General features: G+C 47.9%; 1 protein-coding gene across 4 annotated transcripts in view; it reads right to left on the bottom strand.

Moving 5' to 3' along the window:
- LOC105569647 (nephrin) overlaps positions 1-20,167 on the bottom strand; it is a 303,114-nt gene that overhangs the window by 25,084 nt on the left and 257,863 nt on the right. For all 4 annotated transcript variants that reach the window (XM_012026276.1, XM_012026278.1, XM_012026279.1 and 1 more), the window contains exons 5-7: positions 16,873-16,983; positions 14,837-15,043; positions 721-875 (exon numbers count right to left, since the gene is read on the bottom strand). In XM_012026276.1, the coding sequence (XP_011881666.1) occupies positions 721-875; positions 14,837-15,043; positions 16,873-16,983 (473 nt within the window). The remainder of the gene's footprint in view (positions 1-720; positions 876-14,836; positions 15,044-16,872; positions 16,984-20,167) is intronic.

Raw genomic sequence — 20,167 nt, 5'->3', positions numbered from 1 at the left:
TCTATTATAGACGTATTTTTTACGTACATTTTTGTCAGAAGTTACGTCAAACTGACGGTCGGCATGACGTCTAAATGACCCTATATCGACGGCAATTTGTCACAGCATAATGACCTCAAACTTACGTCAATATACAACGTCGTAATAATTTTAGGAGTTTCCAACTGACGTCGGTATTAAGATAGTTAAAGATGTTCAGGATATTTATGTACATGCTGTATTGCTTTTGTAAATTGAGAATTTGAAAAGATGAAAAAAATAAGGAAATATTATATGTATGTTCTTATATACAATATTTAAATTTGTACGCTTTATAATATTTAAACTTTCAAATGATAACAAAATTACTGAACACCTACTGATTCTACTGCACATAAACGGTAACGAAAACAGATTTTTATTTATAATACAATAGTTACCATATATGTACATATAAATAAAAGACTTAAAAATGGAATATTAACGAACAGTCTGTTTTAATTAAAACAAATTGGAAAAGTAAAAATAAAATTGTAGAGTACCAAATTTTATTAATTAAATTTAGTAAAATAAACGACAATAAGGCCATGTGTGCTGCCTGGGCAGTTATAATAGCGTAAAGTAGAAGATCTAGTAATAAGCGACAATTGCATCCCATGGAGAATCTCTCTCTCTCTACCCTCGCAAGGTGCTCGCGGTGACGGATATCGTAGTATCGTTCAATTAGCTGTAGAGCCTTACCTTTTCCGTGTAATTGGTGAGCTTCCTGCCGTCCATGTACCAGGAGAGCATGGCCGGCGGCCTTGAACCCACCGTCATGCAATTAATGTCGTACTTCCGATTGGCGCTGAGGGGCGCGTGCTCGCTGCTGAGTATCGTCACCTTCAGTGGCCTCACTGAAACAGGAAAGGACACCGTGTGATCAACAAAAGCGCGCGCACGCGGGGATGGGCGTAGAGCAGAACGCCGAGGGCGTTGATGGGCCCCTGATCAAAAAGCACGAGCAAGAATTGCGGCAGCTGTGGAATTGCGGTGCTTAGAGTGGCCACGAACTTGTACCACCGTCCGCCCCTACCTCCCTAATGCGTTTTAAACGAGTGGTACCGCTGCAGTTACCACCCCGAACGTATTGCCGCAAAACCTACGCTCTGATAGCTCCGGGGGAGGGCAGTGGCGCGCGTTCGCGCGGACCGCACCTCTCATAGATTAAGGGCTGGGTGGGCGTGCGTGTGGGGTTCCACGTTGATTAATTGGGACAAGTATCGAGTGGTGCGGACAACGTGGAGTTAAACACCGATCTTTAGCCTGATCGTAAGATCGCGGAATAACAATTAACGCTGCGACGTCTGCTTCCACGATTACTAGTATTACGAAATACCTTGTCGAAGCGACGTATATAAATAATTAATTGCGACGAAGAAAAATTACGGTGTTGCCAATACTGAGAAATCAATTTGGACGGAAAATCAGTTGCCTAAAAATGTCACGAGCGAAGCGCACACAAGCAATGTTTACGCGACACTAAATTGCTCTTCGTAAAGGCGTGACGATAAGTGGCGGTATTGACAACTCGACGAAGGGAACGTGGATGAAAGTGCCGATGTATTAGTCGCTCGATTCAACCGCGAAATAAGTCTCGGCTAAATCACTCGCAGCTCGAGCCCTTCCATCGAATTTAATCGGCAACGGTTCGGCAAAGGAACGTCTTTCTTCGGCTATACGGGAAAGCGCGAGAGCGACGGAGGCGGAGGCAGGGACGAGGGGTAGAGGCGGAGGAGAGATTTTTCTCATTCAAGCCGCACCACGCCCAGAGAGTCTGGAATTAAACTTTCAGTACGCCGAACTTTTGACTCCAATGAAAAATTCCCTCCTCTCCTTACCGCTCTCCCGCGTCCACCATTACCTTCACCTTCGCTACCTTAATCTACCGGCTACAATCAGGCTCGCCGCTTCATCGTGCTCAATCGGCATTGGTGCTAAAAGCACGATTACCAGGCGTAAGCCCGCCGGCACTCGCGCGTCTATACAATCGTGTTGCATATTCGCATCACGCAATTCCGTGCTCATGCGGTGAATGCGGCATCGTAATTCCGCCTTGAACGCTATTCAATTTTCCGATCTTCAACCTTGTTTAAATGCCATTAGATCCACGGATATTCAAGGCCTCCTCGACGCTGCGTCTTCCTCTCGAGCCGCGAGTACCTCGAACCCGGCGAACCTTCCCTTCTAACGCGGGGGAGAATTTTTCGGCTTTAATTTCTGCAAGCTAATCAGAAATTAATACTCCCTTCGTTCGTCCTTTCGGTACGGCGCTTATTATGTGGGTCGAGTCTTTTTATCTCGTCCCTTTTTTTCCTCATGTTTATTATTTCGTTATTACGAATAAAGTAACGCGCGAGCTTTTTTGCTCTCTCGCCGTTACGTGAGTGGACTAGGGGAGAAACGTGACCGGGAGCGCAACATTCTTCTCACGTTGTATAAACGTTCGTCAGCTTTTTCGCCGGTTGTATTGTATACACCCGACGGATGGTCATGACGAATAGCGCCGTGCGAAAAAGTGCGTCGGTGTCCATTAGATGACCACTGAGTGCCCATCGAGCATGCGAACGCGCCGTGATCACGCTGTATGGTCTAATGGGTGTCTGACGGATGATGCGTTCCGCGCACGGATCAGATTTATACAAATAACGCTCCCACCTCCCCGTGGATTCATTAGATTTTTCGCTTACCGCGAATTTAGGGGTTAATAATTTTTACCTTCACTGACGTACGGCTTCGTGTTTCGCGAGGTACTATGTGCCCATGGGGAATGATTTATTACGATTAAACGAGACGACCGTTCAAGCTGATAATTTAAATTCTCGGATTTTTTTTCCACGCAGTAATTTTAATATTATCGTACAATTGCTGGATTTTATTTAGAAGAGATATCACTCAAGCGTACAACGTTTAGTTTAAAACGGGGCTCTTTTAATTGTTGTTTTACTAGTATTATACTTTCGATCAGAAAATTCCGTATCATTTTCCATAATGAATCTGTATCTTCGGCCAAATAGAAGCGGGACTTCATCTCGCTTTATCTCGTGAAATAAAATTTTAATTGGAGCTCGTTGAAGAAGAGAAAATAGACTATTACAAGAAACCGATAATATAATGGAAAGTATCTATCGGAATACAATTTATTCGATATTAAAGAATGCTGATAATTCCGATTCTGGCAATTATTGTTTTTACGATAAAAAATAGACGTATAATATCTCCACACGCCCGCACGGGTGTTCGAAACTTGCTTAGACGGACAAGCCGTAAATAACGCCAATAAAGAACGCCGGTGTGCGCCAAGGACGATTGTTCCTCGGGATTGGCCGGCAGTCGCAAAAGGATTCGACACGTTTCGGGTAAGAGGCACCGGAACGATGGAATAAAAGCGATACTAACGAGATCGGGGTGCAAAAAGGGGTTAAAGAGAAAGGGTGGAGAGTAAAGCGGAAGAGAGTGAGAGGAAAAGACAGAGGGGTAGCGGAGGGAGGGAGGGAGAGTAACGAACGAGCGGACGAGGTTGAACTTATTGCTATCGCGAATTGAAAATACGTCCGTGCTTAATCCGGCGGGGCTTACGGTCGCGTTTGCATATCCCGGCTGCCTACTTTCGCCCGGATATCCCGCACCGCCATCGGTAGTTTTTGGCGAGTCCGCCGGCGCCATCGCCGGTCCTCTCTCTCGCCCTCTGTTTATTCGTACTCGCTTTATTACGTTTCCCGGATTAATGCAAAGTTACAGACAAAAAGATTGTAGGTATTAAATGTACCGGTGCGCACGCACGCGAAAAACAGAGCGGGGCTCCGTATCCGGGCGAATAATGTTACGTGGACGGTACCGAAACGGACCCGCAGCGAGTGGAAAGGCACCGCTGCGGCCCGGCTTTTTACCGCGTGGCGAAAAATGCAAAACGACCCCCCCTCGACGAGGAGCCGCGGCCGGCAACAGCGTGTGTCATCCCGGACAGGAAGCTGTCCTAACATGACGCACCATGAAAGATGCATGTTAAAATGCCCCCATTCAACCGTGCCTTTTAAACTTCGTCATTTGCGCATCGCTAGACGTCGGAAAACATTTGGAAATTTACACGTCTGCTTTTTCGGCAGGCGAAAACGTGAAAATCGGTCATTCCGCGAAATAACACGTATCCACCTATTCAGTACAGGTTCAACATCTCGTAGCTATATTATCTCTGCGAAATGTTACACATCCAGAAAAAAGTTTGCTTGAATCTTCACCTTACTAGGACTTTTATTTATAATCTGTGAGTGATTTCTTCACCGTAATAAAAAATTTGATCGAGACTGGAATTTCTAAGAGAATTCACACCCACTTCTTCAAATCTAGCGAACGTTTTGGTAGAAGTATAGAAATTTAGTAGATTCAAAGAGACAATTTCAACGTATCTCATTTGTTCAACCTAACTAAATCTTTTTTTCTGAGTGCAAGCGGATAGTAAGCGTTAGCCATCGGGATCCTTCGATGGAAAGGCACTGCCGATTTTTTTAATCACGCTGTTTTTACATACGAGCACGACCGCGGAGACCGCAATTAGCATTGAAGTTCGCGGAATTGCAATATTACATTGTGCGCATTGGCGCTCTAATGAGTAACTCCCAGCAACGCGTCGTGTAAATTTGTTGGCCGACTCTCGTGCATTAGTAGTAACGGACGGAGGGACGCTAATGAGTAGGCGAGGCAGGACCGTCTGAGCGTGGACGCTGTTTGAATAGAGTGGAAGACGAAGTTAACTCGAACTGGGTGGATGAAGAGTCCGCGAAATAGCGTCGGCGCGGCGCGGGGGTCCGGCGGACAAATTAACAGGCGGCGACTCTGATTCTGTTTGCAGGGTAATCGCGGGACCATTGTGGATCCGAATCGCAGCGCAATTTCGATCACCGAAATCCGTCCACCCGGTCTAAGGGACCCGTCATCCGGACTCGAAACTCGGACAAGTTTCGCGATATTGCGGGGAGGCCACGCGAGCGCCCGGGTCGCACAAAAGCGTCGCCGTGGCTGCGCTTTTATTTGCGTTCATTAGCCATTGCGCGTGTTATGAAACTCCACGTAACGCCGATCGAAAACGGGAGGAGCCGGGGGGGGGGGGGGGGGAGGAGAGAGTTTCTGGAAACTTTGTTCAATGGCCGAGTTCGTAAACCAATTACTCGTTATTTCATCCGTGAAATGATTGCGGCCGCGCTCGTGTAAGTTTCCCCGTGTGCGCGCGTATCGATGTTACTCGTGTAATTTATTTATCTCGCAGTATTTTCCGGTACGCACGGTATACGCACTGCACCTCGAGAGGATCCGGGAATTCCACGTTACGCGCAAGTTCCGTCCCAGATACCGCGCGTGCCATGCGATAAGAGACACCGGCGCGGCGGTTAATTGTTAATATATTCGTTTCACTTTCTTCCTTTTGTTCCCCCTTCGCGCGTGTCGCGCAGCGCTCTCTCGGGGTGGATCAAAAACAATTACGTAGACGCTGTCGGTGGCCGACGATCCGCCGACGCGACAGTGACAAACCTGCAGCGGGGAACGTCCGGAGTGTCCTAACCACTTTCCTTAATTCCATGCCTCCCTCCGGGTAGCATCTATCCCGCTCAGCAACGATCACCAATAACATTAATCAAGAACGCTCCTCGCCACGCCCGCATGTCGCCCGTGCGATCCTCCGCGTCCTCCCGGTCCTCGGGACATTTACGGCTCTCTCGTTACGTCTCGACGATGGGCTGCCGAGGGAAGAAGCCGAGGGTCGCACCGAGGGAACATTTGTAAATGCATGACCGTCGTTGTATGCGCGTCCACACACACACACGTGCACGCGCACACACTCGTACACACACACGGGCATTCCTACAGCTGCGGATTGTTCACGGGTAACGCGGCCTTGTCCCGGGGTCACACGAGACTCACTCGACTTTCAGCCATAGTCTGAGAGGGCTCTCCTGTCTCCTTCAAAAGCACCGTCTCCGGTATACAATCAACAAGCCCCCAACCCGAGTTTCGAGGACTTGCGCCTCTTTCGTGGCTCTTTCTCTCGCTCCTGCCTGCCCGCCACCCCTTTGGCAAGCGCCCTCGCTCCCTCGCTCGCTCTTCGGCCGCCCTTTACGTTCCCGCCGGTGGCTTTAGCCCGTCGGCGTCCTCGTGAGATTGTAGTCGTCGCTGCCGTTGTCGTCATGCGGTTTCGCTTATCGCGCCGCGCCACCGAGATATCACAGAGGAAAACGCAGAGGCCATCTCGTCGTGGCCCTTAACTATCCGCGCACGACTCGTATTTCTACTTTATCCCCTTCTCGCTACCTTTGCGCAGCTCCTTTCCCGTCTACTTCGGCGCGGCTCCTGCGCCGCGCTGCCTTTGTGAATTTCTATGCATTTCTCGTGGGTAACGTCGTTTGCTACCAACGCAGCCGAGAACTTTGTAAAAGGTCGAGTTGTGATGCCGCGGCAATCTGATTTCGAAATGATTGCGAACTGTATTAAGCTCGGACAGAGAAATACAAGGAATTAAGAACGGAAGGACTTTTAAGTCGATTAAACCGATAAAATTGTAGGGACGCTTATTTAGTTTCTACGCCGAGATCTAGATCTCCGAAATAGAGTGTCTAATAAAAAACGAATTAGTGATAAATTCATCTCATTTTTACTAAAAAAATTGAATTAGCAATGAACTCGACTCATTGAACTTAATCGCGGCTTTTCATCTCATCTATTTTTAATAAAAGCTGAATTAGTAATGAATTCAACTCATTGAACTTAATTCTAGAAAATCGTATGTCAAACGTAAAATTTATGAAGCAAATATATAACAGCTGAAATTTCACTCCACTGTTCTATATAATTTCATATTCGCGAATTGGTTATATTTGTACGTCTATGTTAAGAGAATTTTAGATATATAAATTCCTGGATTAAAAGCGTTCGTCAGTATTTCCGGACAGATATATGCTATTATCGTCGCTGATTGTCATTTCGTTTCGCCCGAGTAATTGCCATCTTTCTACAGAAATAAAAAAAGAGCTTCCCCCGAAAAAGTAATGTCGCCGAAGGGCGAAGAGTGGAGGAGATTCGAATAAAGAAATCGCGCCTAATCTCGCGAAAATGATATCGCGGATTCTCGCCGACGTAGTACGCCCGGGGGAGCCGCAAAAACGACCGGAACAGTCGCTGATCGGACGGGGGAGTAAAACGGGCACATCTCCTCCCCCGGGAGCCGGCTTTCCAGCGAACTCTTCCCCGAAGAGTTTCTCAATTTTCAATTCCATGAATACTCGCCGCGCGACGTCCCCTGCCCAAAATGGCTACCGTGAATCCCATCGATGTGGATCTTTTTGTCTCGCGCGACTTATCAGCCGCGCTCTGGGAAGGAGCCCGCATTGAAAAATCACCGATTCCATTAAAAGTTCAGCGGATTTCCGGGGCTCGGTGTGATTTTCACCCGCCTCACGTCACGACCTGAAAGATCAGCTCGGCGCGGCTGAATGCTCGAGCCGTGCCGTAGAAAGCGACCTGATCACCAACGGCCGATCCAAAAGCTAACGCTCGTCGGTATTACCGGTCTTTTTCCCCGATTTTTGCTTTCTTTTTTTCTCTTTCTCGCGCGCTCTCTCTCTCTCTCTTCCTCCCTTTCTCTCTCTGTTCCACCCGCGATCCACGACGAGCTTTTCCGTTCCACTCGTCGCGAGCCCTTCTTATCCTCACACCCCTCGGCGACCAATTTCCAAGTCTCTCGCGCTGTAAATCAGGCCCACCGTTACCCAATTTCGCTGGCTGACTCCATTACCAGCCTGCCCTCTAATTAGTCAGGCTCGATTAGCTTGGGGTGGGCCGGGCCGAGCGAGGTAGGTTAGTGTCGGGTTTGTTCTCCCCTCGAGAGAGCCGATTCAATCCCAAGGTCGTTCTCATCCTCTTCAGAGCCCCCATTGCATCCACGTATTATACTCGTACGTTCTCAATCTCTTCTGTTTCCATTCGAGATTGTGGCGACTATGCCATTCTGTCGCGTGTAATTCTCTCTCTCTCTCTCTCTCTCTCTCTCTCTCTCTCTCTCTCTCTCTCTCTCTCTCTCTCTCTCTCTCTCGCTCTCGCTCGGTCTACTCTTTCGCTAACTTTCCTCCGTTTCACGTTTTAATGAAGCGATAAAACGTACATGTGATTTCGTTTCGTCCGCTGTCCGCATTCGCTCGCTTTTGATAATCTCTCATTTGTATTGCGCTTGCATCTCGACATTGGGCACGGCTTTTTGGTGCAGTGACCGCTTATAGCTCCAGCTAATTAAATTCGCCCGAATGTGTGTGTATGTGTGTGTGTGTGTGTGTATGCAAGTTGGTGATCATACAGACGGTTAATATCGTTACTCTAAATATTCAGTATATTGTCCAGTGTAGAATCGCGAAGGATTAATTTCGCACGATTAACCTCGTTTAACGCGATTCACATGTCGAACGATCCGTTCTGCACAAGATCCGTCGGAAGGTGTGTGCGCGTATATGTAGTCTCCTCAGACGTCTGTCGGATAAAAGCTGGGTGAAATGGAAAAAGAATCGACCCTTGTTAAGGCCTTAACAAGGGTATCAACTTAGCCCTATAAGCCCGGAATATCACGTTCGATTCGCGGCAGATTCAATCAAACGTTAGTCAGACTGATTCATTACATTAATCTTGCCGAGTTCCCCCCGCCCTCTCGATGGAAGGTTGACCTTTCTTTCGCAAGCAAGATTGAAACCTTTCACCTCACGTTCGATTCCATCCGTTCGGATTACCAACGTATGCGAAAAATTGTCGCGAAAGGCGGGTGCGAGATCGTCTTTCCTTATGAATTACGACCTATGCGCTGTCCGTGTTATATAAATTTTTCACGCCTAAAACGAACGCAGTATCCTACGGATTTGCACAGTTTTGTCTTTTTGTTTTATTGTCCAAAGTGCGGTTCTTATAAATAGAAATATTTTTTAACACTCCTTTGAACGTTAATTAATTTTATATTATCAAACCCTTATCATCTATTAATTGTTATAAAATTTTGCACTCAGAGGACTGCGCACTTACGTAACGTAAATACTTTTAGATAGCGCGAGAGTTTAAGACATTCTCAAAAGCGGCATAAACATTTGAAAAGTAGTTCGCTCGTGAGGTGCCTAAGACAAACGAAAAAAACATTACTTCTGCAAGGCGGAGAGATAAGTTTAAGGTGCCGTACTTTACGATTGGCTAGCAGAAAAAAGATACGGCTCGGTTGAATAGCTTCGAACTTCTAGACTCTACTCCGACGAATAATGAATACAGTATTCCTCCCCTCCCCTCCCCCCCCCCCTTTAAAACCCACGACGACGGTGAAGAAGTTTCCAACGAAATTATCATTACGAGAAGATTTCGCCTTGGCGCGACATTCGCATTAGCGCGACAGGAATAACCGAAAAATATTCCGTAATTATTTTAATTTCGCGCCGCGCGTCGTATCGGTCTCTCCCCTTCACGTTTCGCGCGGTTTATTTCCATTTCTCACAGCTGCCGGTGAACGTGCGTCCCGGTGAAAATAATTCGGGCGATAAACCCCTGCAGGGGAAAAATATGCCATTACCGGGCGCTCCATTTGTAAATGCGACGATTTTCGAGCGCGCAAGCGTTAAATATTAATTTTCTCGGAATAATGGGATTTCAAAACCACGGTACACAACTGAATGTGACACGCGATGTACCGACTCGGTACTTCGGAATTTGCGCAGAAAGACTCGATGAACCGTGAAATAATAATGATCCGCGATTAAACTGCGTTATACGCGGCCATCGTTCAGCGCGCCGTACGTTTTGATAATTTATTTCGCAACGTTCGTGCGCACCCTCCTGTCACGGTTCATATTAACGGCCGCGGTTTATTTATTATGAAACGTTTGCTAGCTGACCGAAGGGCCAGATCGATTCACTCTTCGATAGGCACGTCGAAAATGCTTTTCGTCCATAAATCGCTGCGGGTCGCCTTGATTTCTCTTACAATATCAAACGCTGCAGCATTGACATTACATTTTACGCTAAAAGCAATACGCAGAATTGCTTCAAAATCGTGTGAATAATCGGGTGCGCGAAACGTGGAAGCGGGCAATATTTCTCACGGCAGGAAGATGTAGATACGTATTTAATCAAAAGAACTCGAGAATATTAGTTGCGCTTTTTCCTTACACACCTAAAAATTGAATTTGTTACAAGATACGGGCTCTGTACCGGCAAAGAAGAAGAAAAAAAACTGCGCGGCATTTTACAGCATCCTCGATAAAAGCCAGTTGAGAAATACATTTTTTCCATTTCTCTTCATTTGATCTTCTTGTAGAGCAGATCGCACAATATCCCATCTATTTTCTCGCGCCGGACAAAGAAAACCCAATCTATCATCAATTTAGCGCGCATAATTCAATCTGTTACAGAATGCTGGTGGATCTTTGGTTGCAACAACGCGAGATCCAGATGAGTTTTTCGCGGGCAGGAAATTGCATTTTCCGCGCCACTCCGCGTCGTGAAAGCCTTGGCGGCGTTAAGCGAATACTTTCCCGTTCGTCCGCGATTCGCAATCCATCCGGCGTGCAGTCATGCAAATAACGCCTCGAACGTATGTCCATATGGGAATCGCACGACCAGCCAGCCGGGGGGGAACGAGAGGAAGACGGAACGCCGACGGGGCTTGGATATAAGGGGGTGCGTGGGGGAGGGGAGGGGGATAGAAAGCATAAAGTCGCGTGGAAATCGCTCTCGTTTGTCGAGTCGTCCGTAAAAGGCGGCGGCGAGGCGGACGTAAGGCCGCATACCGATAATTCCACGGAGTGCTCCGTGGAATTTATGAGGTTTAATCCTTTGCGGAATCCAAGAGAGGCGGCTCTCCGCCTACCCCGGTCTTCCCCCATCATCCCCCATGCCGCAAGGTATACGGCGGCTCAAGGGGATGGGTGGGGCCGGGCCCGGCCCGACGGCGGGGGCCGCACGCCGGAGACGCCGGGGTTCAAAGTGCACGAGGAAGAAAACCCCCGCTCGCGTTTCCTGCCTCACGGCGAAAGAGCGAGCTTTAACGCCGGGCAATAAAATCCGTCGAGTGGCGTAATGCCTATACGAGTGTGATGCTCGCGAGCATAATACCTGAGAGATACGTACACTCTCGCCCTCTCGCCCTCTCGCTCCTCCTCCTTTCCTCCCCCCGCCCCGCGTAGGTGCACGGCACGGGCTCGGTGCGCTTATTTCCTGCGTTATTCGGCGAAACGTAAAGCGGAAATTAAAGCCGATAGACCGGGTAACGGCCCGGCCCGGATAATTATGTTCGTCCCGTTCGCGCCTCTCCCTTATGCGGAATCGGCGCGAGGAGGAGTTTATTTGCATATCGGCCGAGTTAAATCGCTGCGGCCACGTGTCCGGCCGTGCACGAGGGTGGGTCGAAAAGTTTTGAGCCTGACGTAGAAACAATTTTCTTTCGGTCCAACTCACTTTTATTTTTCGACACGCTCTCCTCACGGACGCACCCTCGCAGTTCCGCGAGGTACAATCGAGAATTATCGTCCGCGGCGCGGGACTCGTTCCCCTCGTGCGATTTTCGCTCGACATCGATAAGTGGCGAGGCCGTCGTTCTCTTGCCCGCCTCCGTGCGTGTATCGCCGTGTTTTTTTTTCCGCGGGCACGTCGCAGCAGCAGCAGCGCGCGGACTGCAACTTCCTCGCCCAATTAAAAATAATTGAATGCAAAATCCGCTTTAATTCGCCAACTTTCAGACGGCACGTGATAGGAGCTCGTAATTATGCGCGCGGACTATATAAGGCGCGCACTCCACTAAAAGCGCCTCGCGCCCTCGCGTTTTCTCCTTTTTTTTTTCTTTTACCGTCGCGCCTTTACATTTTTACGACAAGTATGCATCACTCGGCCATGACGGATATACGGCAAAAGATACGGGCGTGTGTCGTGGCTTTTATGCCGAAAAGGGGGCTGGAGGGGGAGGGGAGGGCCCGGCTCGATAAAAGCGACTCCGGGAGAAAGCGAAGTGCTCGTACGCAATTTATTGTAATCACCACTAAACACGGTATGCAACAACTTGCGACTGCGGTGACTTTAGTACCCGTCGATCGCCTTCGCGGTACAGGCAGGACGGGGCGTTACGGAGGCTGCCGTTAATGCTTGACTTTACGCGCCTTCTTGCGGGCGGAAAGAAGAAAAGGGGGAGGGAAAATGGCACGTTCGATGGCTCATCGATCGCGCCGAGCCTATCGTACGCGTTCGTCGCTCATTTACCGAGAACGTGCCGGGCTTTGGTGCTCCACGTTGCCTGGCACTCTGCCCATCGCGGACGATAAAGATCGGCGCGGGGTGTCCGCCTCGCGGAAGACGCGGCGTGCCCCGTAATGGGTCGCATCACTGACGCGCCATTACTCGAATATTTGGACGCGACTTTGAATCGCGGCGCCCGCATACGCGCACGATGGAAAATTGGGTTCTCCCCCGGGTTTAATTGAACGACCGCCGGGCGCGCGCGGTTTCCGAATGCCTGCCCGTAATACGCGAAACGGCGAAATGATAATTGACGTGGACGCTTACACCACTGCCTGCCGCGGGGACCGTTTCGCCGGCACGGCCGCGTTGAAATCGCTCGCTTTTGTTCATCGTCCGTCGCGGTGGTCGACGCAGTTAAATACACGCGCCCTATAAAAAGGATTCTCCGGCCGCTTTGTCGCGAGGACAAAAAGAAGGATGGATTTTCGATCATTTTCCCGAACGCAGTAGACGTCAGCCGACACTCGGCCTTGCCTCCTCTCGTAAATTCCGTTCCTCGATCGAAAATCGTGTTTTTCTTCTCCCATGTTTCTCGCAGGGGAGAGGGCACGTATTATCACCTTGCCAACGAGTACCATCGACATTTTTATTACCGTCCTCGTCACACGCGTCATGCGTGAACGCGCGAACGCACGTCTCCGCTAATATTCCGCCCGTGCTCGCCGCGTTAACACATTTTACGTTTGGCTTTCATTTTACTACATAAGGTAAATCTGGAATTTTTCCATTGTCGTCATTGTTCCATCTTTGTTTCCTGTTTTTCGAAATTTGCGCTTTCCTTTTTTTCGAAAAATTTACATTTTCCCGGACATTCCCGCGACAGAAGAGATTCCCCTGCGAAATTACGTGAAAAAATTCCGCGGTGCGAATTCCGCTCTTACATTCGTACACCTTCGACGAGGTAAGCTTTTTCTCCGCTGAAACCGCTAATTCCCTTTGCGGCGCGCGACAGTAGCTTTTTTCCGCCGGGCTTGAAACATCGGGGAGAGCGGAAGGAATATCCAATTCTGAAAAGATAATAAGGCCGCGCGACACCGTCGATGAGCATCAGCGAAATGGGGTGAGCCACTTTTAGGGGGCGGCTCGGGCGCTTCGCGACGAAAACGAGGTAAAGCGGAGGAAACCGCGATGACTTTCCGCGCGACCTCCGATGCCCCGAAGCCCCTCTTTCTCCTCGGAATTTAATAAAAATCCGAGAGCTTCCGGAATCGAGCTCGCCGGGCTCCACCGGGAAACGTTATGCGTTTCGACTCTCTCGGTGCATCGCTTTTCGATTCTATTTCTTCGCCTCACTTTCCCTATCGCACCCTCTCGTCCCATCTGCGCGTCACCCTCTTGTTCTCTCCTCTACTTCACCGCATCGCGTCACGTCGAGGGACGCCGGTTTCACCCGTCTCGAGTAACTTTCAGACAAATTGCGTCGCCGAGCGGTGCCTGGGTTGACTTTTACGAGGGAGTCCAAGTATTTGTCGCACAATTATTGGTAATACAACGCACGATTCGTTAGCCGGCCAACCGATTAATTGTGCGTCCTGTCGCGAAGATTGAACGCCCGAGTCTTAATTTAAATCTATCTCGTCACAAGAATATTCTTACAGGGATCGCTCTTGCGCAATAATATATAGTTCAGTCTAAGTTTGAAAAAGTATCGATCACAAGAGTATTACAGCCCGAAAGAAGGCGAAGGAAGAGTCCACATGGTGTAAAGGCCTGTGTCCAGGATGCTAGAACTTGGTCCGAGTTCTAGCATCGTGGACACGGGCCTTAAGAATCGAGGCCTTTGTCGTCCGATTGGAAACTGCCCCGCGATTCTTTTTCGCGACCCGAACCGGCAGAACGGACACGTCGAAACTGTGAGAGAAAGAAGAAATTGGAAGCACGTGGCTGCGCGGGATAAACGGGATTGCAGAGCCGAAGCCGAGGCTCTGGGTTAAATACTTTCCCGCTTCGGTATTCAGCTTCGTTTACTCGACAACGCAGATTTTCCCTTTGGCCCGATTCGCAAATGCATTCCTTTTGCGCCGATTCACAGAGGAAAGCGGCGGGCACGGCTGGGCGGATCGATTGTACCCTTTGGATTTATCCTCCTGAGAGACCGCAGGCGGTGTTACACTTTGTAACTACGGCGCAACAACGAAACTACGAAGCTCCATGAGTTTCAGCTATCTGCCGCCCTTTAAGCTTGGCGCGTAAAAAAAGAAACCGGAGGACTTACTCGTAATATTTTACAACTTAATAATGTGAACGCAATTTCTTTGTAATTGCGCGTTTTGTAATTGACAAAAATTGCCAGAGATTAAAAAAGATCGTACCGGAAAACCGAGACGATACCGGTCTTTGATTGATTCGAGAAAAAACTTTGGACGCAAACACGCGAGGGTGAAGACACTGCGCGATAAACGACATATTCACGTATAAATGATAGCGAGTGTGGCGCAGAGAAATGTGCGCTGCTTAGTAAAGAAATGAACGAAAAATCTAATACACGAGGAAGAATTGAAGTATAAATGATTGTACTTACGGTGCATTTCGATCGCTACCGACGTCGACACGGGCTGGCTGATATTGTTATTGGATGCCTGACAATCAAACACCGCATGGAGATCAGCTCTTGACAATTCTCTAACGACCAGCGTGTTCCTACGAAGAGCAGGAAACTCGCCCGGCTCGTCCTTAGAATCTAAAAGCGTCTCCCCGCGCCACCATCTCACTTTAGGCTCGGGGCGACCTGAAAATAAACACCATCAAATTCATCGGCTCCGTCAGAAATAAAAAGTCGATATTAAGTTCAGACACCTTCGTGTGTGAAAATTTAATAACATTTTCAACTCCGGTCCTGTTATCTTTCATTTCCAGCGTTTTCTGTACCAGCGATAATAATATAATACAGAAATAATAATCCTAATTGAAGATATATGAAGATATATGCGCATTTAAAATAGAACGCTATCCTTTACCGCTTGCAATTTAAACGAACTAATTGTTGACAAATAAAATCAAATTATCGCGCATTTAAAATAGAACGCTGTTCTCCGCCGCACGCAATCAAAACGAGCAATTAGACAAATAAAATCCGATTATTAATAACGCCTTCAAGTTTTCCCATTTCCCTGCATCGATATTGGATTATTGAAAAATATCGCGTTAATACAAATTTCACCGAAATACGTGCATCTATAACTTCAATTTTAGACAATATCCTCGTAATAGGGGCAATGATTTTTTTCTCAAGCGCGACACTTTATATCATTTACTCCGTTCCGAAGTTGCCCGAGGATATATAAATTTTTAGAAGTGATGTTTTCCGCGCAAGGAGACCACGCTACAGTGGCATCGACATACCGGCCACACGCTATCCAGCGCAACGTATCACGCGGGACCCTCTCTGCCTTACCACTTGTCCGCGAGAGTTTGCCAAGTTCCGTGGCGTATACATACGTACACTCGCCCCCCCTTTGCCCGCCCACATCGGTGTAGGCTGCGCGGCGCGTTAATTCATAATTCATAATGGTCGTTGCGTGCGGATAATCCCCCCGAGGGTGAATATCCCGTTAAAGGGAGGCGGCGAGTCGGTGGGGCGGTCTGGCTTGTGTACCGGAGCGACCTCATTATTTTTTACCGGACCTATTTTCGTTCGGGAGGGACAAGCGGAAAAACACGGCGCGGCGGCGGGGGAGGGGGCTGCGCCGGGGGTTGCAGGAGCCGAGCGGAATTGTAGGCGGCGGCGAAGAGAACGGTGTAAGAGCCGGGGCATAGCGCTGTCGTGTCCCACGGGTGGCGGCATGCGAGGTAATAAAAATAAATTTATTATCGTTATTGCCTTCGCCTTGCAGACACAGCAGCTCGCGCGCGCGCGCGCCCGGATATTAAAATGTAATAGAATAAAGGGGAGCGCCGAACGAATGCATGCACCGCGACCGCTGTTAGAAGCACTTGACGTTTTGTCGAAGCGTTTAACGACCCGGTGCTCTTTTAATTCTGTATTTACACGAAGATAACGCCGCGCGGTAAGTGGCGTTTCACAAAATCTATGTATGACAATAGGTAAAACGGTATTTATCCGTTCTCTTCGCGGGAGGGGCCGATGTTTCCGCTCGTAACGGGGGCGACGTGTAATCGAGCTATTACAACGCTGCGCGGGTTAAAGACAAAATTATCAGACGCGGTAAAAAGAGCGGCGCGGAAAGGTCACGTCGAGTTCGGAATTTTTAGAAATTCTCACGAACGTGCGCCGCCAATGTGTACGTGTATGTTCAGAGAGACGTTCTTTATTCGCAGTATCAGAATGCGGTCGTGTGAAGTTTTAATTAGACGCTATAACTAAGAATAACACGACTCCGGTCTACGGGATGAATGAGATCGCGGCTGTTTTACATGCGCGAGCGAGAGAGAGAGAGCGGGTTTATATGGAGGCAGAGAAGAGAGATCCATTTCCCACCGGTCGCACCAATTATTCTACCGGCTCTTCCGCGCCGTATTTACGAGGGCAACCTCGAAAGAGAATACTCAGACGTATTTTCATTCGACCTGTCTCTCATTATAGAAAGTAGGACTTACCCCCAGAGACGAGGCACTGCAGTCTCATGTCGCCACCTTCTTCGTAAGGGCCGGCCACCGCTGGGACGGTCTTTCCGCGCTCGTCGATAATGTTCGGCTTCTGCGGCGGCACTGTAACAGGAAGGGAGAAAAGAAACAAATCAAATGTCGTGAAGAATACACGTGTCCCTGAATGCTTAGGAGGACGAGCGAAGTAATCACTCTGGATCCATCAATGCTTGAGAAAGCGCAAGGGAAATCTATAAATAATTTTATTTCTAGATTGGAACAATAATGTAAATAATGAAATCTTCAATTTTATTTATCAATCCAGTAAAATATAGATAATGCATCCCGACTGCGGTTCCACAAAATCATCGAATTTCGTATACACGATCTATATTTTAACAATATCATTTTTTTCTAAAAATCTAATCTCGTCGCGTGATTAAAACTTTAATTTTAATTATCCTTTTACAGCGACGATTGGACGATAGATCGTGAATTATATAATTGTTACTAAACTTGGTAAGCCGAATCGCCGCGCGAATGAAATTTTCATTTTCTCATCGCGATGAAAAATACTCGCGCAAAAAATATTACCGTCTGCGCGTTATCTCGAAACTCAACCCCGCTTCTGTGCCGCGTGTATGTACGAGTACAACCGGCCGAGATACGCTTGCAGCCAATCGTTCGAGCGGTTTCGAGTTTGACCGCCTCTGACATCACTACGAGCTATTTAAGCACAGATAGGAAACTTTCCATGTAAGTCAGTGGCGTCCGGGGAGGAGTAATTCACGATACTCGTGCCGCGAGCGCCGCACGAATAGTCGAACAAGCAGGCGTACAGGTGTTACAGGTAACCGCCAGCACGAAGGCGCGATCCGGATGGTAGTTTGACGAAAATTTCGCCCTGGTACCGCAAGACGAAGGATGCGGTGCGGGACCGGCGGTCTTGCTTTCGCAACAGCCCCGACGAAAATTTCGACTGTGTTAATAATACAAGTTAATTAACAGCGTGTAGAATTTTGGTGCCATGTTCTGAGACTATTTTCGGGTGTTTTCCGACGCAAACGAGAGGAATGCTCTTCGTAATTGGATTGGTATCAGCTACGATCCTTGATAACTTGCCAACCTCTTATTATGTCGGTAATTCGTATACCTATCGCGCGCAATAAAGCATTTTGCGTGCAGGGAAACAATGCGCCCGCGAGGTATCAAAAGGGCACGTAAGGGGGGTCACGCGGAGAATCCCCGGTCGTGTACAGTTCGTTCCGACATGCGGATGGGTGGAAGGGTCGGGTCTATCGTGGCGTGTAAACGCTGGCAATTGAATATCGGAAATAGCGGCGTGTCGGAACGTCAGAAGGTGAGTGGCGAGCGTATTGCTTCGAAGATAGGCTGCAGTCGCGGTCGGGATGTCGGATGTCCGTCCAAACGAAACAGGCTGCCCTATGAAAATTCACGATGGCGAACGGGGCTTTTGGATAAATCGATGGGCAACCCGACCCGATTCCGTAGCGCCTAGAATGGCCTTTAATCTTTTAACAATTTAAAATTTACCAATGAAGGGAATTAATAATCGACACAACTGGCAAATTCTAATTAAAGAAAGAGTGAGAACAAGATTGGCCCCATTTTTTTCGCATTCGATTTTGGTCACGAAGTTATCAGCTTGACGAAACCTTTCGTTTGGTACCTACTTTGTGACCAAAATCGAATACGAAAAAAGTGCGGCCCTTTGCCTATAGACACTTGTTCTCACTCTTTATTGCGAAAATTATTTCAGCCAGGGTTTGAACCTGAACCTCCCTACACTCTCTAGGCAGGCGTCTCATCAGTTTGATCGCTGAGGCAAGTAATTTCAAATTTAATCCCAAAACTCACATTTGCGAAGGCATTTTATAATTGATCGAATGCTATAATCTACTTGAGACGTCGAGTAATCCGTTGCTTTATACGGCGCGTCATCGTACAATAGTCACGTTTTTCTGCAATTATTACGTATAATTAAGGACATGACCTTAAAGACCATAATGGCCTTACATACCTCGAGCTAAAGTTCATCCGTTCTCTCTCATAATTATTCTCGGGGACGCACACGGGCGCATCCGTAGGACAAATTGAACCGGTGAACCGAATGGGAAATAAACTGGATTAACGCGGATGCGCAAAGTTAAGCCGTCGGTCACGATATCGTGCAAGTGAGAAAGTCCCGACGCGAAAACGTTACTCGATACCATCCGGAATAACGACGAGTGAAGCACCTCTGAAAATAGGATTACCGCACCCTCTGTATTTTGTATGGAGTGTAATCGATATATTAGCGGATCCTTCGGTATTAACCGCAATCTCCCTCTTTTTCTCGTAATATCCGCTAAATATCAGCTTAACGTACGCAAACTAAATTATCAAAACGCTCGCTGGCGAGGTACTTGACCTCTCGCGTTTGTAAGCGACGCGGATTGCGCCGCCGGTAACAGCCGGATAATTAATTACGCGAGAACATAATAAACAGGGCTGTGTTTGCACGCTTTTAACTTAATGCGCCATTGTAATATCGAGTGATCTAACATAATCCACGGTGAGCTCTAGATAAGCGGTCTTTTCGGTCGCTAGGGAAGCTAATCAGAAAACTAAGTTCTTGACAACGCGGCAAATTCAACGTAAACGTGCGTGCCAAGAAAGCATCAGAGAGTTACGCGTTTTGCGATAATCACCTTAACTCGTGACACGAAGTCTTTGTTCACAACTAAGTCATAATTGGGAATAATGTGTTGCTTCTTTAACCAGACGATGTTTGACGAAGATAATTGTTACACGGAAGTATAACAATTAAACTTGTACCTCTACATTTTGCTTATAGCACAATGGTAATTTCTCATTACAAATGTTTTGCGAAACGATGTAATGCATTTTATTAATTTCTGCGAAGCTTGAGAAATGGTTTTGCAACTGTTTCCATTGTTCACAAACTTCCTGGAAGAACGGAACATTTCCAACGAACATTTTCGCGTGACAAACGACATGCTGGAATTTAACGGGTTAATTTGTAGCATCTAAGTTTCACATCGGCGGGGGTTGATGTGTCCTCACAAATTATGATGTTTGGTACATGACACGGAAGAGGAATTGTTAGAATTGTATCATTTGCAGATACAAGTATCTCGAAAATACAAAGGTATGTTTCTGCTCCGGGACGAGCGACCGCGGGGAAACGAGAAACCGCAATTACTCCACGCTGCTCCAAGAGATAAATTCTTTTCGCGCAATCTTTAATCGGAATTCAATACCAACCGAAAATACAGCTGATTGT

Source organism: Vollenhovia emeryi, unplaced genomic scaffold, assembly GCF_000949405.1.
Source record: "Vollenhovia emeryi isolate VEMERY1.0 unplaced genomic scaffold, V.emery_V1.0 DF939123.1, whole genome shotgun sequence".
Lineage (NCBI taxonomy): Eukaryota > Metazoa > Arthropoda > Insecta > Hymenoptera > Formicidae > Vollenhovia > Vollenhovia emeryi.
Note: the sequence above shows the minus strand (reverse complement) of the source record. Positions and strands in the feature narration are given on the sequence as shown.